Genomic DNA, 24,064 nt, shown 5'->3' on the forward strand with positions numbered 1-24,064 from the left:
CCCAAGAAGTTTTAGGATTAAACTGCTCATTAATACCAATAAGCAGAAAGTATCAATCTAAAAATTCCTTACTCTAAGCACAAGAAAAGTACTTATCAAAACAAGTAATTATAAATCTAATCTTAAAATTTACTGTTTTTCAATGCAAGCAGGTTTAAAACCAGGAACTACACACAGATTCCTAGGCAATATCAATCATCCCTATACCTGCATTCTATTATCTCTTTACCATCCAAAGAAATGATAGCATAAGAATGACACCATCAAATCTTAGATAGGAGTTTCTATCCTTACATGATTATCACCACCACCAACCTGTGTTTGCATGCATGTGTGTGTACACGAATGAGATTACAAATAGCAGAGATTTAGCTTCAGATAATTCCTGCCAATACCTCAGCAATAGCTCCCTAAATGCAAGATCCCTACACTAAAGCCACTAGGCTGATAAATTCTTTAAATTAAAAAAAAAAAAAGTCTACAGAAGTCTAGGGGGGACCCTGATGACAGTATGAAAACCAGATGGAAGAGTACTTTTCCAATATTACCACCACTTTACCAAGCAAATCAAAAGAAATCTCTTTCCTATCCTGACAGCTGTTTCTGTTATCAAATTTCTGGATCAAGAGCATACTACATGCTAGGACCTGAAGACTCTGCATACTGGGCCATTTCCTGGCAAGTAGACAATGATGCCTGATATGTAAATAAAATTCAGACTTTGCTCCCAGGCTAAAGTAGCAGAAGAAAAGAGACAAAGGGACTTGGAGTTTTTCATAATATAAAACAATGGGGCTTCTCTCTCAGGTACATGACTTCATACAGATTCTAGGCAAGATATGCTCTTACCTCTAGGATATGGTTAATAACATAGCAGAGAACTATCCACAGGAGAAAAGAGTTTGTATACATGACATGGATTTATATGCTGTTCAAAATCATGATCCCATTTTCCTTTGCCAGTAAAGGACTTAGAACTAGCAAACTTAAAACAGAAGGCTTGTGGAACATGTGCTTAACACCTCATTCTAGTATTTCTTTTACAAAGAATTCCACCACTCCTAGTTTGCATTTGTTCCCCTTATAGATATATAAGAGCTAGATTCCCTTTGTTAGAAGAGAGCACAAATTTCTCAGATGTCTCAAAGAGACTGAGGAAAAATAAACTCAGATTTACCTATTCAGGACTCTAATGCTTGGTAACTCTTTGTGCTCCCTCTTAAATAGCTTTCAAAATAGTAATCACATAATACAGAAATACAAGTGATGAAGTTTAATACTATTTATGTAGCTATTCTTTGTGTTAACTGGCTTATTATGAAGAATATTATAAAGGATAGAGATGAATAGGCAGATAAAGAGATAAACAGGGCAAGGTCCAGAAGGATTCCAAATCCAGAAATTCTGTCTCATAGAGCTGGGGCAGCACCACCCTCCTATCACATGGATGTGTTCACCAATCCAGAAACTAGCTAAGTATGCATTATAGTCAGTACAGAGGAGAGAAAATAAGATACCTCCAGAGCCTAAAAATATGATTACACATTGCACAGAAACTTAGAAAACGGGTCTGGAGGTGTAGCTCAGGGGTAATGTGCTTGCCAAACATGTGAGGCCCTGGTTTCAATCTCCAGCCCTGCGAATAAATAAATAAGGTGACAGAGAGAGAAAGAAATTTTGAAAACATGCTATCAGGAAAAGATAGAACTATTCATTTGAAAATATTTATGTAAAACAGTTAATTAACTAGTTTTGTACTGAATATCTACTGCATTCTAGGTATGATGCCAGGTGATAAGAACACAGACAGATGCAGTCTGAACTCCCATGGAACATACAATTCAGTAAGAAAGAATGACAACAAACAAGGGACAAATAAATTATAACTATGATGACTATTATGAAAGAAAAACAATGCTTTGAGTGTGTATTTAGGAAACTGTTTTTGGTGAGGGTGAGGTAGTAACACATACTATAAACTAAAAAATGGAAAACTAAGAAAGCAAAATACAGGCCAGGCATGGTGACACACACCTGTAATCTCAGCAGCTCGGGATACTGAGACAGGAAGATCTCAAGTTTAAGCCAGCCTCAGCAAAAGCAAGGTGCTAAGCAACTCAGTGAGACCCTGTCTCTAAATAAAATACAAAATAGGGCTAGGGATGTGGCTCAGTGGTCAAGTGCCCCTGAGTTCGATAACTGGTACCCCCCACCAAAATAAAGCAAGCAAGCAAAATACATCTGTCTCCAGCACTAGCCAGAGAAAATAATCTGTTCTCTTATACAGTATATTCCTATTGTAAAGAGATACAGCAGATCCCAGAACCTGATTATAGCCTGCAGTCCCTGTAATAAGCTTTCCTACCTGAGGTACAAAGACCAGTATACAATTCATTCTGCAGTTATTTTTGTATTATAAAAATGAACAAAGGTCTATAAATCAAGGTGTTATGAAACTGGTTAGTGAATTAGTCTTTTGGAGCCTGATAATGATAAAACAGAGTTTCTAGAATAAAGCTGATGACTGATCTTTAATCTTTTCTCGGGGCAGGGAGTACTAGAGATTGAACCCAGGGGTATGCTACCTCTAAGCTACATCCCCAGTCCTTTTTATTTTTTATTTTATTTTATTAAATATTTTTTGTTATAGATGGACACAATACCTTTATATGATTTACTGATGTTTTTTATGTGGTGCTGAGGATTAAACCCAGGGCCTCACGTGCTAGGCAAGAGCTCTACCACTGAGCCACAACCAAAGGCCCTTTTTTATTTTTTATTTTGAGAAAGGGTCAAAACGTACTTGCAAAAGCTAAACTCAAACCTGCAATCTTCCTGCCTCAGCCTTCTAAGTCATTACAGATGTGTCCCACCACACCTAATGCTTACATTTCAATCTCTGCTCTCTGTAATTTTAAAAAATATCAGTAAGTGTTAGGAAATTAGTTAAAAATCTGCTAAGAAAAGAACCTCGGAATAACAGGCACTCATAATTAATTGATAAAAATAATAATAAATGAGGAAGCTGGTGTGGTGGCACACACCTATAATCCTAGCGGCTTGGGAGGCTGAGGCAGGAGGATTGCAAGTTCAAAGGCAGCCTCAGCAACTTAGTGAGGCCCTAAGCAACTCAGTGAGACCCAGTCTGTAAATAAAATATACAAAAAGGGTGGGCATGTGGCTCAGTGGTTAAACACCCCTGGGATTAGACAAACTCCCCCACAAAAAATGAGGAGCTGGGCATGGTGGCATATGCCATAATCCTGGCAACTGGGAGGCCTACCCAGGAGGATCATAAATTCCAGATCAGCCTAAGCAATTTAGTTAGACCTGTCTCAAACAAACAAAAATAAATAAATAAAATAAAGTTGGGTGTGGTGGCACACACATATAATCCCTTAGCAACTTGGAAGGCTGATGAGGAGGATTCCAAGTTTGAGGCCAGCCTTAACAAAATAGTGAGACCATCTCAAAATAAAAAATATAAAGGGCTAGGGAAGGCAATGCACCCCTGGATTCAATCCCCAGTATCGAATAAACATATAAATTTCAAAAATTTAAAAAACTGAAAATTAAAAGGGCTGGGGATGTGGTTCCATGGTAGAACACCCCTGGGTTCTATCCCTAGTACCACAAAGGAAAGAAAAACACCCAAGAATGAATGGGGGCTGGGAATATAGCTCAGTGATAGATTACTTGCCTAGCATATACAAGGCCCTGGGTTCAATTCCTAATTAAAAAAAAAAAAAAAATGCAGAAAAGTAATGCACATTTTTGCTAGATGCATTGGCACACACCCATAATCCCAGTTATTCAGGAGGCTGATGCAAGAGAATGACAAGTTTGAGGCAGCCTGCACAACTTGGTGAATACCTGTCACAAAATAAAAATAGGGCTGGAAGAGCACTTGCCTACCATGTGTGAGGCACTGGATTCAATTCTCAGTATATAAATAAATAAATAAAGTAAAGCTCCATTGACAACTAAAACTTTTTAAAAAAGTAAATGAATTTACATTAAAAAAAAAGTAAAAAATTAAAAAGGGTAGAGTTAGATTGGTGGGTATAGCTTAGGTGCACAGTGCTTGCCTGTATGCAGAAGGCCCTGGGTTGAACCCTTAGCACCTCAAAACAACAATGAAAGAGTAAAGCAGAGGAAGGTAACGAGGGGATGCAGAAAGAGAAAAGGGAAGTATTGGACTGAAATGAAGCAAATTATGTAACATGTATGTATGAATATGTCAACTATAATGCATTAATACAAAATAAAATAACTAATTAAAAAGGGCTGGGGATATAGCTCAGTGGTAAAGTACTCCTGGGTTTAATCCCCAGTACCAAAACATAAAAGCAAATGAATGAATAAATGAACTTAATGGGTCTTGTTATAGCTGGGTCTCTAATCCCATGACTCAGGAGGCTGAGGCAAGAGGATCACCAAGTTCAAAGTCAGCTTCAGCAAATTAGCAAAGCCCTAAGCAACTTAGAGAGACCCTATCTCAAAATAAAAAACAAAAAGGGTTGGGGTATGGTAAAGTGCCCCTGGGTTCAATCCCTGGTACCAAAAAAAAAAAAAGAACTCATCAATCTCTAAATCAAATCTCTGAGTTGCAGAAGGCAGTGAGTGACAAGAATCATAGAAACAGCAGTTCTTCAAAGAAGTGCGTGTGTAATATTTGTATAAAAATGCACATACATACCTCCACTTAAGGCCATACCGGTGCCACGGTGGCAAATGGACATTGCCATAGGAAGAGACCAGCTACAAAGAAACACATAAAGACAATTTAAAAATGGAAAAATTGACTCCACAGCAGAGTGTCCATCTTGGCAATGAAAACATAGACTAATTCTGAAATAGGGACAATTTTTAAAAAACAAAAACAGTTTTCAAATTCCTTACTTTCACTTTTTATTTCGAAAACAAGAAAACAAGGTTGGGATGTAGCTCAGTGTTAGGATGCCTTCCTAGCATGCATGAAACCCTGGGTTCAATGCCCAATACTGCAAACTTGTAAAATAAAATAAGAAAATGGATTTACTTAAGGAGACGTGTCCTTCCTTTTATCAGACTGCATTACTGTTGGAGCTGAGAAGAGGAAACAATTAAAACTCAAACTCCTTTCACAAGAAGAAACAGGGATCACTATGTTGACACCAATATAAGTTGGCACAATTAGAGAGAGTAATCATTGGAACATACCCACCTGGGTCCTTCTGTTTCTCCAGTCTTAACACTATAGTAGAAAATCTAAGTGAGTTGTACTTATCCAGTTTCACAAAATATATGGTCATTCTTCAATTCTCCCTTCTTATATCCCCCCAAATATTCATATTGAACATACCATTTATTCCCTAATAAATTAACTTGCATATTTTTATATCTAATTTTGCTTGATTTAGTCCTGTTCCCTTCTCTTCCTTTCCCTCCCCTATATTTACCACTAGATTGCATCCCCATTCCTTTTTTTTTTACTAATATTATTAGACAGGGTCTCCCTAAATTGCTGAGGCTGGCCTCCAACTTGTGATCCTCCCACCTCAACCTTCCAAGTCCCTGGAATCAGAGGCATATACCACATGCCCAGCTTAGTACATATTTCTCACCATGGTAGTTCTGAAACACTTTGTCATAAAATCAGGAATTGAACCCAGGGGCGCTTGACCACTGAGTCACATCCCCAGCCCTTTGTAAAAAATTTTTTGAGACAAAGTCTTGCCAACTTGCTGAGGCTGGCCTTGAACTTGCAATCCTCCTGCCTCATCCTCCCAAATTGCTAGGATTATGGGAATGCAACACCACACCTGGCTACCCTAATTTTAAAATGTTATTAAACCAGCCAGTCACAGTGGCACACACCTATAATCCCAGTGGCTCAGAAACCTGAGGCAGAATTCTGAGTTCAAAGCCAGTCACAGCAAAAGTGAGGCACTAAGCAACTCAGTGAGACCCTGTCTCTAAATAAAATATAAAACAGGGCTAAGGATGAGGCTCAGTGACTGAGTGCCCCTGAGTTCAAACCCGGATCCCCTCAAAACATAAAATAAAAAGTTATTAAACCACAATAGACCAGTTAGCCTAGTACTGAGTAGATAAAGGATATTTTACTCCTCAGCTTTAGAAGCTGAGCCAGGAAAATAACAAGTTCCAGACTAGCCTGGGCAGCTTAGAAAGGCACTGTCTCAAAATTTTAAAAAATAAATAAATAAAAGGGTAGGAGATACAGCTCAGTGGTTAAGGATCCCCGAGTTTAATTGCCAGTACCACGCAGATAAAATTAGCCACAACATTACTTCTACTACCATGTGATCTTCCTGAACCATGTCATTTTTTGCCAACCAAGTATTTAGTCTCTTCCTTTAAACCCAGGTTGAACTTCATGACGGATTGCTTCAAGAAACAGAACATAGCAGAAGTGAGCATGCATGACTTCCAAATTTTCCTTCCTCATGCCATGAGGAAGCCCAAAATAGTCTCTGCGAAGAGTTTATGGGTATATCTAAAAAGAACAAATAAAGAATTGGGGGGAAAAAAAGAGTTTATGGGAAAAGGCCCATGTGGAGAAAATAGGACCACTCCCAATAGCCAGGATCTACCCAAGACATGTAAGCAAATAGATTTTCAGATTAATTTAACCCTTAGACTGTATTTTCCAGCTGAGGCTCTAGACATCACAGAACAGAGATAAGTCATCTCCACTGCTCTCTGTTTAATCATTAAGAGTCTAGTATAGAAAATCAAGACTGTTTAAATTACTTACAAAAAAGGTAGAAACCAGTATGATTTCACTTAGAAAAAAATTTTTTTTCAGGAAATACAGAGGCTTTTCTTTTTCTTTTCTTTCTTTCCTTCACCCCCTCCCCCACAGTACAGGGAATTGAACCCTTGTACTCTACCACTAAACTACATTCCCAGCCCTTATTATTATTACTTTCTTTTGAGACAGGGGCTCACTAAGTTGCCCACGGTGGCCTTTAATTTACCATCCTCTTGCCTCAGTCTCCCAAGTAGCTAGGGTTATAAATACCCACCTGAGATCTTTTTGAACAAAGTCTATATCTTATTTATCTTTGCATTTCCATCTCCTAAAGAGTTATCAAATATACTAGGAACCATCAAAAAAATTTGCTGCTATAATTTGTTTTAACTTTTCCATTTTTTGACTTTATTAATACAATGTTAGGAGACTAGAAACATTAGTATATGAACTTCAGCAAATGATCTAACAACTGTGCTACAAATAATGCCATCAAGAAAGTAAAGCTGGGCATGGTGACACACAACAACAATCCCAGTGGCTCTAGAAACTGAGGCAAGAGAATCACAAGTTCCAGGCCAGCCTGGGCAGCTTAGAAAGGCACTGTCTCAAAATTTAAAAAATAAATAAATAAAAGGGAAGGAGATACAGCTCAGTGGTTTAAGTACCCCTGAGTTTAACTGCCAGTACTACACAAAAAAAAAATGAGAGTCAGGCATGGTGGCACATGCTTATAATCCCAGCAACTCAGAAGGCTGGGGCTGGAAGATCACAAAATCAAAGCCATCAGCAACTTAGGGAGACTCTGTCTCCAAATTAAAAATTTTAAAAAGGGGTGGGGATGTGGCTGTGGTTAAGCACCCCTGGTACCAAAAAAAAAAAAAAAAAAAAAAAAAAGAAAGTAAAGAAAAAGCATTTCTCCAAAGATATACATGAAAAGATGCTCAACAATATTAATAATTTACTTTTATATCTCTTTCAAAATCATACTCATAGATATTTCAGATATCAAATATACGCTTCCCTGACATGTCACCCTTCAAACAGGCCAATGTTCTTGGCTGTTCCCTTTATCCCATAAGTATGTCTGAAGTTCCATACTGGAAGAGCAAACAAGATAGTGATAGGCTCACCTCAGCAGCCTACTACCATTTTTTACATGACTTGTGAAAAAAGATCCAAGTTTTTAATATAAATTGAGAATAATTTGGGAAGTTCTCCATCATTATAATCCCCCCACAAAAACAACATTTATGGGCTAGGGATATAGCTCAGTTGGTAGAGTGCTTACCTTGGAAGCACAAGAGTTCAATCCCCAGCACTGAGAAAAACAAAAACAAAAACCAAAAAACCCAACATTTATCACTTTTAAAAAAAGTTTCACCAGGGGCTGAGTTTATAACTCAGTGGTAGAGAGCTTGCCTAGCACATGTGAGGCACTGGATTTGATCCTCAGCACCACATAAAAATCAGTAGATAAAAGTATTATGTCCATTTACAACAAATAAATAAATAAATAAATAATAAGAAGTTTCACCATAAGATATAAAGAATTGAGATCACTAGCCAGGCATGGTGGCACATGACTATAATCCCAATAGCTTGGGAGGCTGAAACAGGAAGATCATGGGTTTGAGGCCAGTCTCAGCAATTCAGTGAGGTGCTTAGCAACTTAGTGAGACTCTGTCTCAAAATAAAATAAAAATAAAAATAAAATTAAAAAAAAAAAGGTTTGGGGATGTAGCCTAGGGTTCAATCCTCAATGTCCCTATGCCCTCAAGAAAGAACTAAGATAACTTATTAGCCTACTTTTATTTTAGTAGAATGTCTAATTCCTGCCATCAGAATTATTCCTGGAATCTGGGCTGGGAAAAAACTGAAGGGTTGTGGTATTTGTGGAGGTGGTTAAAAATGACTAGCCTCACTGGCAAGAAACCAAGTAGAGAGGAGCAGAGCTCAAGGTGCTGCTGGGTTAGCTTAAAAAAAAAAAAAAAGGCAGATGGACAGTGACTTATCTTCAAAGGCACCAGCTATATACACTGTATATATAGTTACATACACAGTGGGGTATAATTGTACCCATATTATTTTACCTCTGTCCACTGAGAGGGCCTAGAAACAATGATATGCTGGTAGCAACAAGTACATCTAACACTCAAATACTCATTTCACAGAAGTCATCTTTAAGTTCAATACCCACTAAGCCAGTTGTGGTTGGCATAAGCCTGTAGTTCCAACAACTTGAGAGGCTTAAGGCCAAAGGATTACAAATTAAAGGCCAGACTCAGTGACTTAGGGAGGCACTATCTCAAAATAATAATTAAAAAAAAGGACTGGGCATATAGCATAGAGGTAAAGCATTCCTGAGTTCTATCCCCAGTACAAAAAAAAAAAAAAAAAAAAAAATGGTCCATTGATCAGGTGTGGGACCAGCTGAACACCAAAATAAATAGTGAGAGTAACAGAGTATAATTCTCTGGACAAAATAAGAATCCATGAGTTCATACTGATAAAGAAGGTAAACTTTACCTTGTAGAATAAATCAATCTAGATGGGACATGGAATTAGAAAATTCATAATTTGGCAACCATCAAAGTAATACCTGATTTAGGAAAATATTATCAATAGATGCTGATGGGTAAATGTCTGATGAAAAACAGAATATTTAGAGTTTCAAAGTATCTTCCCACAAAATATGTATTAATTATTAAATATACCAACATTACAGTGGAAAAATCCAGCAAACATATCTTAATCAGTGATAAAAGCTCACATCACCAATAACAGATCAAATCATCATGATGTACCTCCTGATATAATGCACTAAGAAGAACACAGCATCAATTCAGGATCCTGCCAAAAATACATAAATCATAAGAACATAAGACAAAGCCAAATGGAGGAACATTCTAAAAAATGCCAAGGTCATTCAAAATAAGGAAAGATGAAAAAAAACATTCCATACTGAAAGAGATTAAAGAGACATGACAACTAAATACAACATAAAATTCTGTGTTCTATCTTGGACCTACAACGGACATTACTGAGACAACTGGTAAAATGTGAATGAGACCTAAAGTTTAGATGGCAGTGCTGGATTAGTGTGAATTTTCTGATTGTGATACTGTGGAGAGTGTCTTTGAGGAAACATACACAATATTAAGGAGTGCTGGTAAGCAGAATAATGACCTCATTGAAGATATCCATGCTCTAGTCACTAGAAGCTGTGAATGTTATCTAATATGGGAAAAGGGAATTAGGGTTGCTGATGACATTAAGATTCCTAATAAGATAACCTTAATATAAGGAGACTATTTGGATTAGACAAATAAACCCAATGTAATCACAAGGGTCTTCAAAAATGGAAGAGACTGGCAAAAGAAAGAAAAATAACTGAAATGATGGAAGACAGGTCAACACAATAAGATGGAAGAACTCGATCCCCAACTGTTGGCACCAAAAATGGAGGAAGGAAGTCACAGAAAAGGCAAGGAAATGGATACTTCCCTACAGCCTCCAGAAGGAAAAACAGACTTTATAGCATCTTGATTTTAGCACATGAAGACCTGTGTTGGTGTTCTGGCCTATAAAACTATATGCTAAAGAACAACAGTATTTATAACATAAATGCTATGTATAAATAGTTGTTAATATAAGGAATAATGACAAGAAAAAATATGATGTACATGTTCAGTACAAATATACTTTTTTTTCTTTTGCAGTTCTGAGAATTAAACCCAGGGCTTTGCTCATGCTAGGCACATGCTGTACCACTGAGGTAGACCCTATCCTAGGTAGCTTGTATCCTGAGTTTTACAGAAGATTAACTGCGCCTCAGGAGGGATTATACTCCGAGTCTCATCCATATCTGATTTAGATGGTGTTATTTAGGTGAGATTTTAAAACTTGGAATTGATGCTGTAATGGGTTAAAATTTACCCATTGGGGTCAATGGGGTGGAGTGAAAGTATTTTGCAAATAGGACAATCTCTGGGAAACTGGGATAGGCAGCGAGGTTCGAATGTAATTTTATAAGAGTCCTTGAAAGTAGAAGGGGGAGGCAAAATAGATTAGAGTGGTATAAAGTGAGAAGGAATCTGCTGTTGCTTGCTTTGAAGGTAGAAGGATGAGGCCACAAGCCAAGAAATGTGGGTAGCATCCAGGAGCTAGAACTGACAAGTTAATGGATTTTTACCTAGAGTCAATGGAAAAGAATGCAGCCCCTGCTAACACCTTCATTTGAGACCAGCATCATGCTTCTAAACCACAGAACTGATAAGACTATGAAATTCTGTTATTTTTAGCCACCAGGTTTGTAACAAACTTGTTACAAGGGCTGGGGAGGTAGCTCAAATGTAGAGCACTTACCTATCATGTGAAAGGAACCCAGTATGATGAAAGTGAAAGAGAGAGAGAGAGAGAGAGAGAGAGAGAGAGAGAGAAAGAGAAAAGAAAAGAAAAACCTATTCTCAACTCACTCAGACATGTCAACAATCTGGAAATCTGCATAAAGGTATATGGGAACTCTGTATATTATTTCTGCAACTTTTATGTATATTTGAAATTATCTCAACTTTTAAAGTTTTGTACTAGGGATTGAACCCAGAGACCTCCCAGAGGCTAGACAGGCACTCTATCACAGAGCTAAATCCCCAAACCTTTTTATATTTTAATTTTCAGATAGGGTCTCCCTAAGTAGCCCAGACTGGCCTCAAACTTCAAAGCTTCCTGCCTCAGCCTCCAGAGTAAATAGGATTACAAGCAAGCACCATCTCAACAGGCTCAAAATTTTTTAATTAGTGGGAATTACACTAGGATGCATCAGAATTTCCTAAATAGTAGTACTGTAAAGTAGATTAAGGCTAGAAGAAAGACTTTAATAATCACCATACAAAAAAGGCCTGAGAAGACCCTTATTTCCCTCTACTCTGAAGGGTACCTTATCTCCGTAGCTATATTCCATCCGGACAAATAGTTCCCTCCAATTGAAGAGAAAATCAGGAGGGTAAGGACCAACCTCCAAGACTTTTACCCGTCATCTCTAGATTCTCTGGCTCCAGAGACTTTACCTGTAGATGGTAATATGGGGAGACACAGGACGGTTTGAACTTGTGTTCTTATTCCAGAACCGCTCCATCTCTTCTTTGGCTGTGGTTCCCAATGGAACAGCGCTAAAAATAAAATCAGAAGGTTAAAAATGAATTAAAAGTAAGCTTGGTTTAATTTTGTTTATTTTTTGGTGACACTGGGGACTAAACCCTAGGATGTGCTACCACTGAGCTACATCCCTAGCACTTTTACTTTGAGACAGGGTCTAAGTTGCCCAGGCTGACCCTGAACTTGCAATCCTCCTGCCTCAAAGCTCCTGAGTCACCTGGTGCTGGCAGTTTCATATTTTATATAACTACAAGTTAAAAAAAAAAAAAAAAAGGTAAGGTGAGCTGGACAAAGACAAACCCGATGACTTAAGAAAACATGTTCCTCCAATGGTATTATTTTTATGCCAAGTTTGCTTCAGTTAATAACCTTAATTGGGGCTGGAGGTATTGCTAAGTGGCAGAGTACTACCCTAGCATGTGTAAGACCCTGGATTCAATCCCAAATACCACAAAAACAAACATAGAAACAAAGAACTAATTAAAAACATGATTCTATCCCCCTCAAGAAAATGTCTTAAGGATTGTAGGTACAGCTCAGTGGTACACCACATGCTTTGCATGTACAAAGCCCTGGGATCAATAACCAGTACCAAAAAAGAGAAAGAGAGAGAAGGGAGGTGTGGAATATCTCCTCATAGATTACTCAGGAAATAACTTCATAGTTGGAAAAAACCTAGCTGACACTTCCTTACTCAAATGATCGAAGTTAAAAACCACTGATAATGGGACAAATGGCATCATTTGACCACTGATACGATGCACTGATATTTCTTGTTAGGAAAAAAAAAATCACAAAAACTCGACTAACACTACAAAATAACTGTACTGAACTGTACTCTAGTCTTCAAAAATGTCAGCCATAAAAGATAAAGACTAAGACACAGTTCAAAATTTTAAAATATTAAACATATGAGTCTAAGTATACATATGAGTCTAGTTAGATCTTGGGCAGAAAATGAGTGGATTTCTATAAAGTACATTATTTGGGAAAAAAAAAGACAATCTGAAAATCAACAACAAGCAAACAGCAAAATGTTAACAATTGATAAATCTGGATAAAAGTTTTATTGAACTTTATCATACTATTCTCTCTTTTTTTTTTTTTTTTTTTCACGGTGCTGGGGATTGAACCGACTGAGTTATCTCCCCAGCCCTCATACTATTCTTATAACTTCTGAAAGTATAAAATGTTTCTCAAAATACAAAGACAAAAAAAGAAGGAAAAAAAACAAAAACAAAAAAAAAAAACAGGCAATTAACACCAAGAGACTATGAATGACTATTTAGCAGGGAAAAAAATATTTTATAACTAATTAAGATGTGAGATTGCCTAAAATTAAAAATTATAAGAAATAATAATATTATTAAGGAAAAAATACAAAGTAGAAAAAAGAGAATTAAATATCAAGAAAGGATCAAGAAGTTGGAGCTAAGCAGTGAAGTTAAAAATAGCAATAAAGCTATTATATATATATATATATTATATATAATATATTAATATAATGGGACAAATGGCATCATATGACCACTGATATGATGTACTGATATTTGTTAAAAAAAAATCACAAAAACTCGACTAACACTACAAAATAACTGTACTGAACTGTACTCTAGTCTTCAAAAATGTCAGCCATAAAAGATAAAGACTAAGACACAGTTCAAGATTTTAAAATATTAAACATATTATATATAATAGCTATATATATTATATAGCTATTATATATATATATATATATATATATATTATATAACTAGACATGGTGGCACATGCCTGTAATCCCAGTAGCTTGGAAGACTGAGGCAGGAGGATTGAAGGTTCAAAGCCAGCCTCAGCAACTTAGCAAGACCCTAAGTAACTTATCCAGACCCCGTTGCAAAATAAATATAAAAACAAGGGGGCTGGGGATGTGGCTCAGTGTTTTAGTGCCCCTGGGTTCAATCCCCAGTACAAAACAAAACAGCAATAAGGCTGGCCACACTTGGTGGTGCTCTCCTGTAATCCAAGTGATTCAGGAGGGTGAGGCAGGAGGATTCCAAGTTTGAGGTCAGTCTCAGCACCTCAGCAACTTAGTGACATCCTGTCTCAAAATAAAATCTCTACCACATGCACCTCAGCTAGAGCATTCATCTCCAGAATATACAAAGAACTCAAAAAATTTAACACCAAAAAAACAAATAACCCAACCAATAAATGGGCTAAGGAACTGAATAGACACTTCACAGAAAAAGAAATACAATCAATCAATAAACATGAAAAAATGTTCAACATCTTTAGCAATTAGAGAAATGCTACTCTAAGATTTCATCTCACCCCAGTCAGAATGGCAATTATCAAGAATACAAGCAACAATAAATATTGGCAAGGACGTGGGGAAAAAGGTACACTCATACGCTGCTAGTGGGAACACAAATTCGTGCAACCATTATGGAAAGCGGTATGAGATTCCTCAGAAAACTTGGAATGGAACCTCCATTTGATCCAAGCTATCCCACTTCTCGGTTTATACCCGAAGGACTTAAAATCAGCATTATTACAGTGATGCAGTCACATCAATGTTTATAGCAGCTCAATTCACAATAGCTAAACTAGATGCTCTTTAATAGATGAATGGACTAAAAAAATGTGACATATATACATACATAAATACAATAGAATATTACTCAGCCTTAAAGAATGAAATTATGGCATTTGCTGGTAAATGGATGGAGCTGGAAAATATCATGATAAGCAAAATAAGCCAATCCCAAAAAAACAAAAGCCAAATGTTTTCTCTGATATGTAGATACTAATTTACAATGGGGGAACCTAGGGAAGAACAGAGTTACTTTAGATTAGGTAGAGGTGAGTAAAGGGAGGGAAGGGGATATGGGCGTAGGAAGAACAGTAGAATGAATCAAACGTTATTACCCTATATACATATATAACTATACAAGTGGTGAGACTCTACATCATGTGTAACCAATAGAATGAGAAATTATAGTCCATTATATATGATGTATCAAAGTGCATTCTACTGTCATATATAACTAATTAAAACAAATTTAAAAAGAAAAAGGGTTGGGGATGTGGCTCAGTGGTAAAGTATCTCTGGTTCAATCCCCAGTACCAAAAAAAAAAAAGAGACAATAAAGCTAAAAGTGAGAAAAATTAAGAACAGATCAAAGAAATATCCTTCCCAGATAGAAAAATAGTGAAGACTAGGGATGTAGCTCAGTGGTAGATGGCTTGCCTAGCAAGCTCTAGATTCCTAGTATTGAAATAAGAAATCAGGAACATGGTAACAATCACTAAATTTTCAGGCAACTATCTACAACTGCCTGCTTTTGTACATATCGCCCAAATCTAAATCACCAACTGCTTTCCCCTTAGAGAAAATAGTTAAAAAGTTATAATGTCAGCGGGGTACAGTGGCATAGGCTTTTAATCCCAGCACTCAGGAGACTGAGACAGGAGGATCACAATTGAGTCCACCCTCATCAACTTAGGAAGAGCCTGTCTCAAAATTAAAAAAGTATCACAAGAAAGAAAATAATAATAATAATAATAATAATAATAATAATAATAATGATGATGATGATCGCCACAGACTTAGAAACTTACTTTCTGATGTAGAGCTGAGGACTAAGGTGAGCTCGGAGGCAATGACGGCCAACATGTCTGCAAGATAAGAGAATCAAGAATCAATACATATTTAAAGGTCAACTTTAGTATATTAACATCTCTATTTTTATACTATATTAGACTTGGGGGCAGAGGGCTAGATTAAAAATAAGATGAAGTCTGAGGATGTAGCTCAGCAGTACAGCACATTTAGCATGCACAGGACATTATCAGTGTCCCTTTTTTCTAGATGAAAAACTACAAATTCTAAGTAACTTGCGAACGATCATAAATATTACCTACAAATGCAAAATAAAATTTAACTGAAACAACATATAAGGTAAAAGAATAATCAGAGTTGGACCAGGCATGTTGGTGCACACCTGTAATCCCAGTGACTTAAGAGGCTGAGATAGGAGGATCCCCAGTTCCAGGGCAGCCTCAGCAGCTTATTGGAACTGTCTCAAAATAAAAAATAAAAAAGGCCAGGGATGTGGTTCAGTGATAGAGTGCCTCTGGGTTTAATTCCCAATAATGCAAAAAGTAACAACAGAGTTGGTAATATTCAACAGAAATATAAAAAGTGATTTTTTTAAGGCTCAGTCTCACAGGAGGCAACACTTAAAAAAGAAAGGGTTTGAAAACATAAAGGACAGTACAAAACAAAACAGTCAGCCATGGGCAACAGCAAACACACAGTTTAGCTATAGCAGAGATCTGCAGCAAATGGATGAATTAAAATTTGAAGAAGAGATTTGTAGAGTGAGGGTCCTCATAGTAAGGTAGGTCATTTCAGGAATTACTACAAAGTTCCAGACAACCTGGATGAATTTCAAGTCAAAAAGTCATTAAAAAAAAAATCTCATATAATAGTGCAAAAAATATGGGAACACAAAAATAAAATTTTATCACTACCATGAAAAAGTAAAATTTTACAACTCCCACTTTTAAAAAGGACATGCAAATTCCCTACCTAAAAGCTGCTATTTTTGAAATGTGTATTTTAGTGCCAACTGCTTTTTAAGTCAAAAACTAACATGTGACCAGACATTTTATCTAAGGAGAATCTAAATGACCCAAAGTTTACAAAGCATTATAAAAAACACAAAACCATTATATTATACCCTTTAGTCACGTCAGATCATTACGTCAAATCTGTAAAAAGCACTTAAGAAAGTGATTACAATGAATGAAGTTCTGGAAGAAAAAATTTAAAATATGTTGTTCTTCAAAAGTTTATTGTGTGCGGGGTTTGGTGGCACAAGCTTGTAATCTCAGCAATCTGGGACGCTAAGGCAGGAAGATTCCAAGTTCGAGGTCAGGTTCAGCAACTCAGTGAGGCCATAAGCAAATTAGCAAGACCCCGTCTCAAATTTTTAAAAAAAATTTTAAAAGCAGAGGCTGGGTATGTAGTTCAATGGTTAAGTACCCCTAGTTCAATTCCCGGTACTCCTCCCTCCCCCCAAAAAGGGAAAGAAGTTTATTGTGCATCTATTACATGCAAGGTACTATGGGGATACAAATCTCATTAAGATCCAACTGTGTAATAGAGTTCATGATGTCCCTCATGCCACTGACACTAGATCCACAAACATTTCAAGGTCTATGCTTTATAACAGTACACATGAAGGGCCCACTACTTGAAGGGAAAAATCCAACCAACACTTCCTTCTTTGGATCTTCCCTCTTCCCAGCTTTGGAGGCAAGAGGTGAATACAGACATTGTGTACCCAAGGCTCCCAGAAAGAAGTGGGAACAAATCTCTTTAATAAAATCAACTGAATTGTCTCTGAAGTTGCAGGGCACGCATTCCTCACACCAGGCTAGGCCCAGTCAGCCAGCTGCCCAGTAAGAGTTTGCAGATGTGGGTTGGAATCTATGGCGTGCTCTGTCCAGTGCTATTGTTTCCCAGACAAATACCAATGTAAGATTTCCACAAGGCCCTTATAGAATTGAGTTGTACAAACTCTATAACCTTATTTAAAATATGATAAAAGTAGATATCTATCCTTGTGGTTCATGTGAAACCAGGAACTTTGAGAAAAGACTTTCTTTTTCCACACAAGAATGATGCTTAATATATTAGAGCTAGAAAGTAACAATACTTCATCTTATCTTTAATTTTGATACTGGGGATTGAACAGCTTTTCCATTGACCTAATTCCCAGTCCTTTTATTTTTCATTTTGAGATAGGGTCTTGCTAAGTTGCTGAGGGTCTCACTAAATTGCTGAGATTGGTCTTGAATTTTCAATCCTCCTGCCTCAGCTTCCCCAGTCACTGGGATTAAAGGCATCAAAACATTTTTGAAACTCTTCTCTGGATTGGGGTAGACACAGTACTAGAGAAAGAACGTTGCAAAGTAAAAACACCAGTCTTAGATCTGTAACTTGAGTTGTGTAACTTAAGGGAGTCACTAAACTTCAGCCTTTTAATTTATAAAATGGGACTGATAATATCTACCTTATTGAATGTTAGGGGGATTACATAAGAAAATGTAAAAAAGCCAGGTGCAGTGGTGCATGCCTGTAATCCCAACAGCTTGGGAGACTGAGGCAGGAGGATCGCAAGTTCAAAGCCAGCCTCAGCAACTTAGCAAGACCCTGTCTTCAAAATAAAAATAGGAGCTGAAGGAATAGCTCCTGTTGGAGAGTGCTCGCCTAGCATGCACAAGAGCTGCGGTTCGAATCCCCAACTCCTCAGAGGAGAAAATAAAAAAGGACTGGCTCAGTGTTTAAGCGCCCATGGATTCAATCCCCAACACCAAAAAAGAAAGATAAAGAAGAAAACATACAGGAAAGCATTCTCTGGATTACAATACATGACTTATATGTAAGAGACTAGTTCACTGGTCTCCCCAAGGTCTTTAGAAATCTTATAACATTCTCTTATAAGAAATCTCATAACCTTCACTGATGATAAAAATATTCACTTGCTGAAAATGGTTTTGACTTTGGGAAAAAAAAGAAAGGTTATTCAAAGTCAAGTCTACGTGATCAAACTGAAGATCATTTTTAGTTCAAAACAAGAAACAAGTGCAATATAATGAGTTTCTTTTATATGACCTCTAAACTTGATCTGGGGGCATTAAAAAGGTTTTATAAATGTCTGGGTATTTGCAACAATAAAAAAGACACATATAATCTTGAATAATACGAGCAATTTATTTTTTTGGTACCAGTGATTGAACCTGGGGCATTTTTACCACAAGCTATACCCCCAGTCCTGTTTTTACGTTGAGACAGGGTCTTGCTAAGTAGCTCAGGCTGGCCTGCCACTTGCAACCCTCCTGCCTTAGCCCAGCTTCGAGAATCGCTGGGATCACAGGTTGCATCACAGTGCCCTTGTGAGCCAATGTCTATAAACAAAAGTTGTGGCTAGTGATTACTATCAGCTGACAAACTCCTAAGCCATAATATGTCATCTTTGCCTTCTCCTTTTCTGTCACCACCTATATATATGCATGGCACCATCCAATCCTACCATTACTATTTAGGAAATTTCATTCCAGTTCATTATTTTAGTCCATATCCTCTTTCTCACTAAAACTGTAACAGACCTCTCTAACAACAGTCTCTTCCCTATCATTCAATATCACCAGCATGAACATACTGAAAAATAAAGTTGATCTCATTATTATTATGCCCACTGTTTGCATTACTATATGAGTCAAAGTGTGGGCAAACAAGATTCAATCCAACTCTCCAGATCTACACTCTCACAAATACCCCTATACTTCTGCCACACTGAACATTACATTATGCCCAGACAGAACAAGCTCTCTTATGACTACATGTCTTAGCCATGCTCTTCTAATTGGAACCCCTTACAGCCTCTTAAAGTCATCCTTTAAAACCCAACCCCTAGATGGCAAGATCAAGTCACTTCTTCAGCCTTGCTTTATCTGCCACGCTCTCATACCACATATTCACATTTTTATTATCATTTACTATGTTGTTTAATAATTCATTCACTTATCTCTCCTTCTAGACTATGAGCTCCACAAGGACAAGACTGGAATTCTTGACACCTATAGCACCTATAATAACTGAGAATAAAACCTCATTTTTTCTTTTTTCCCTTGGGGATCAAACCCAGGACCTTGCACATGCAAGGCAAGCACTGTGCTACATTTATTGGCCAGACATTTGACTCACAGTGACTGTGCTTAAGTGGCATAAACATTAGTAGACAGAAGTCCAGTTGTCTTTAGCTATCTATCTCCTTCTTGGCTTTGGTAAGTCATTCCTTGACTGAATTGTTAATGGAATTTGTGTCACTCAGCTGTGATCAGCCCTGGCTAGTCCCTGAACTATTTAGGGAATATACAAACTATAAAGCACCATTTGAAAGCTATGAAAAACAATATTCTGAATAACTAGTCATTTTTCATTAGCCAATCATCAACATTTTTTAACTGGAGCTAGGTGTGGGAGCACACTCATATAATCCAAACAACTTGGAAGGTTGAGTGAGGCAGGAGGATCTCAAAATAAAAAAAAAGGACAGAACCAGGCACAGTGTAATTCCAGCGATTCAGGAAGCTGAGGCAAGAGGAACCCAAGTTCAAGATCAAACTCAGCAACTTAGTGAAGCCCTAAGGTCTTAGCAAGGCCCCTAAGGAGTAGAGATTCTGTCTCAAAATAAAACATAAAAAGAGGACTGAGGATATGGCTCAGTGGTGAAGCGACCCTGAGTTCAATCTCTGGTACCAAAAAATAAAAAAGTGAAAATAAAAAAGACTGGGGATGTAGCTCAGTAGTACAGTATCCTGGTTCAATTCTCAGTAAAAAGAAAGAAAATTATTTAAGAGGGAGAAGGGGAGAGTTTAGAGAGATGGTGGTCAAAGGATAGAAATAAGTTACATACAAATAAGTTCTAGAGCTCTCCTGTAAGCATGCTGATTTTCAATTTAAATTTTAAAAATGTATAAACTTGTGGCTCAGTGGCTGAGTGCTTGCCTAGCATGTGTGAGGCACTGGGTTTGATTCTCAGTACCACATAAAAATAAATGAATAAAATAAAGGTCTGTAAACATCTACAAATTTTTTAAAAATAAAATAAAATAAAAATGTATAAACTTTAATTGATAAAAAATTGTACATATTAATGGAGTACTAAGGAATACCTTCATACATGTCTACATTGTTCACTGTTTAAAGTGGCGATTTACAGTTAATAACAATGTATCATACACTTGAAAATTGCAGCTGGGCGTGGAGGCACATGCCTGTAATCCCAGCTACTTCAGAGTCTGAAGCAAGAGGATCACAAATTCAAGACCAGCTTCAGCAAGTTACTGAGGCCCTGTTTCCAAACAAAAAATTTAAAAAGGGCTGGGGATGTACCTTAGTGGTAGAGTGCCTCCGAGTTCAATCCCTGGTACCAAAAACAGAAAAGAAAAAGAGTTGCTTAGAGCCGGGTATGGTGGCACACGCCTGTAATCCCAGGAGCTCGGGAGGCTGAGGCAGGATGATCGTGAGTCAAAGCAAGCTTCAGCATCTTAGCGAGGCCCTAAGAAACTCAGTGAGACCTGTCTCTAAATAAAATTTTTAAAAGGGCTGGAGATGTGGCTCAGTGTAAGCACCTCTGGGTTCAATCCCTGGTTACCCCCACCCCACCAAAAAAATTGCTTAGATTTCAAGTATTCCGAACACATACACACACACACACAATAGTACATGGGTAATGCATATGTTGATTAGCACTAGCTACATTTAGCGCAAATAATGTACGCATATTTCAGAACATCAAATTGTACACCATAAATAAACACAATGTTTATTTACCAAGTGAAAATACACATTTTTCAAAATTTAGCATTTCTCCTAAAGTGGGCTCAAGTTATTAGTATTTTCAACTTACATATGAAGAAGCTACAATCAAAGAACTAATGATCCTGAAAAATAAGTGAAATTAGTGACATCAGCAGTGGTAGAAAGAGTTCCTAGAATTTCTTAGAGGTATCTTCCTTTGAGGTTAAAATTAGCATATTATGAAGAGTATCAAATCCCTCTAGTAAAATGGTATCAGAGGGAAAAAAGGTTTTAATTCTCTATTTCTCCAGCCAAAAAAAAAAGCCCTTGTGAGAAATAGAAGCTCTCTTCCCATGAGAGCTTAAGGTTACCACTAATGAAAAAGAAGTGTATTTCTTGGCATTGAATCCTAGTGCAGACAAGACAGCACTACACAATGTAAATGACACTGTCTGGATTCACTTAAATGAGTATGGTTACAGGGAATTGCCTTCAGGACCCCCAGCAGATACCAAAATACATGGATGCCTAAATTCCTCCTGTAATGCAGTGTTTGCATATATCTTATGTACATTCACCCAAACATTTTTTTTTTTTAATCCTTTGGTACTGGGGATTGAACCCAGGGGTGCTTTATCACTGAGTTACATCCCCAGCAATGCCCCACTTTGTGAGACAAGGTTTCACTAAGTTGCTGAGGTTGGCCTGGAACTTGTGATCCTTCTGCCTCAGCCTCCTGAGTTCCTGGGATTACAGGCATAAGCTAACATACCCAGCTACCTCTATATACTTTAATCATCTCTAGACTACTCAGAATGGCCAATATAATGTGAATGCTGTGTGAAGTTGTTATATTGTATTGTTTAAGAAATGACAAAGAAAAAATCTATATGTGCAGTCCAGATACAACAATCATAATTGAAGACTACACAGTAGGTAAACAGAAAGTAAAGCAATTAACTCTGAAACAGTAAGTGCTGGAGAGACTGAGGATCTATGAAATGGTAGGAGGCTACAAGTGGTACGCCAACACACCACTTCATTTATGTGGCCTCAGCATAATGCTTGGCAGGCAGCAAATCCAAGTAAATTCTTGTAAGTTTCTGGAATTTGTTTTTCAAGTATTTTTTTAAATATTCTTTTTAGTTGTAGGTGGACAAAATATCTTTAATTAATTAATTTATTTTTATGTGGTGCTGAGGATCGAACCCAGTGCCTCACACATTCTAGGCAAGTTCTCCACCACTGAGCTACAACCCCAGTCCATTTCTCAAGTACTTTTTATCCGAGGTTGGTTGAACCCATGGATACAGAACCCAAGGATAATAAGGAGTGACTGTGTAATGATCCTCAGTTTCTATTCACTAATCCCAAAGCTCCTCAAATGAACTGTTTGGAAAAATATGAGCATTTCAAACTAAATGTTAATTCCTCCAAAAGCTCCTAACATCTACCAAAATATGTTATGAGAAAAAAGACATATGAAGAGAAAAGGCAACGAGAATATGAAGGATTAAGGTAACTGATCTCAACTCCCAAGAGGAATAATTTTGTCACAGAGAAAAACTAAACAAAGTCCCTCTATTTTTATTTTGCCTGACTGAAGTGGAAAGAGAAATGAGAAGACATTTGGGGAAATCAGGAACTGAAATCTCAACAGCATTTAAGCTAACTTTCCATAACAAACAGTTTCCAAAAATAGGCCTGGCACAAAATTATGCTGGGATTTGTACCAGGAATATCTACAGGCGCTAGTGGCTAAGGACTAGAAAGGCTTGGGAGTAGAAAATGAGACCTAGACAATGGAGAGTTCAAAATGGAAGAAAATCTAGGTTATTTCTCAGGACAGTGAGAAAAGCTGGGATCATTGCCCTTTAACCCCAAGTAAAAAGATAAACTAAAAATGAACTCCCTGGGTTGCTGCGGAGGACTTCTCTAGTTATTGCTAATCGCCGGCCAGGTAGCGGTCCAGGATTCTTGCATACTCTGCTAGGGGCTGTCAGGAACCTGGACAGAGTTGTCCATTGCCAGCAACTGCTGGTGTTTGCAGAATTTAAAAGAAAAAGTAAAGTACACCAAGATCTCTCCCCGCGCCCGAAGCCCAATACCTAAATAAGATCTCGAAATTGTAGAACTCATGGTCAGATGATGACCTCCAAGTTAGAGCAATATCGGGGGTCTCGGCTCTGGGTGCGGTCACGAGAGTAATCTGGGAGAGAAGTATTAAAGGTGGGGAAAGTAGAAAGGATGACAGCCACGCCACTCCTCGGTACGGAGTTAAATGACCTCAAAGCACTACCGAGCTGCACCCAAGCGGCTGGGGGAGGGGGGTCTCTAGGATTCCAGAGCGATGGGACCACACCCACGGGCTATTTCCCAGCCCAGGCACAGGGCAAACCTCCGTCAGTCAAACGTTAGGGGTCAGTTCTGGTCTCCCAAGGGTCGCGGACACCGACTCCCAGCCCCACGCTAAAGTCACCTCAACAAGAGCGTAGCCATCTTGGGTTCCGGTCTGGACGGAAGTGACGCAGGCGGCGGGGCCTCTGAGATGGGTGGCAAAGCCGGGAGGAGTCGTCACGTGACGACCCCGAGCTCTTTAAAAGGTTCTGAGCCTTTGCTCTCGGCTTTACCCTTTTGGTTGCAGACCTTCGTTAATACTTTGCTCCCCTCTCCCACTTCCCTTTGCTGTTTTCTAATGGTCTTTGCCAGAATTGCAGCAGAAACGCCACTGGGCTAGAAAATGCCACCTTCGTGCGTGTTCATATTCTATGCAGCAGAAATTCCACTGAGCT

The 24,064-nt window shown here is 37.9% G+C and overlaps 1 protein-coding gene across 4 annotated transcripts in view; it reads right to left on the minus strand.

Annotated features, from left to right (window-relative positions):
- Window positions 1-23,843, minus strand: part of Sdhc (succinate dehydrogenase complex subunit C) — a 41,416-nt gene extending 17,573 nt beyond the window's left edge. Inside the window, exons 1-6 of one of the 4 annotated variants that reach the window (XM_047519968.1) lie at window positions 23,381-23,426; window positions 20,865-20,895; window positions 15,518-15,574; window positions 11,827-11,928; window positions 5,207-5,236; window positions 4,700-4,761 (exon numbers count right to left, since the gene is read on the minus strand). In XM_047519968.1, the coding sequence (XP_047375924.1) occupies window positions 4,700-4,761; window positions 5,207-5,236; window positions 11,827-11,928; window positions 15,518-15,574; window positions 20,865-20,895; window positions 23,381-23,411 (313 nt within the window). In that variant the 5' untranslated portion in view covers window positions 23,412-23,426. Of the gene's footprint in view, window positions 1-4,699; window positions 4,762-5,206; window positions 5,237-11,826; window positions 11,929-15,517; window positions 15,575-20,864; window positions 20,896-23,380; window positions 23,427-23,751 lie in introns of those variants that run through there. The other 3 variants (XM_047519978.1, XM_047519972.1, XM_047519983.1) reach the window with 3 other exon arrangements.
- Between the last annotated feature and the right edge of the window lie 221 nt (window positions 23,844-24,064).

This window comes from Sciurus carolinensis, chromosome 1 (assembly GCF_902686445.1).
Source record: "Sciurus carolinensis chromosome 1, mSciCar1.2, whole genome shotgun sequence".
Lineage (NCBI taxonomy): Eukaryota > Metazoa > Chordata > Mammalia > Rodentia > Sciuridae > Sciurus > Sciurus carolinensis.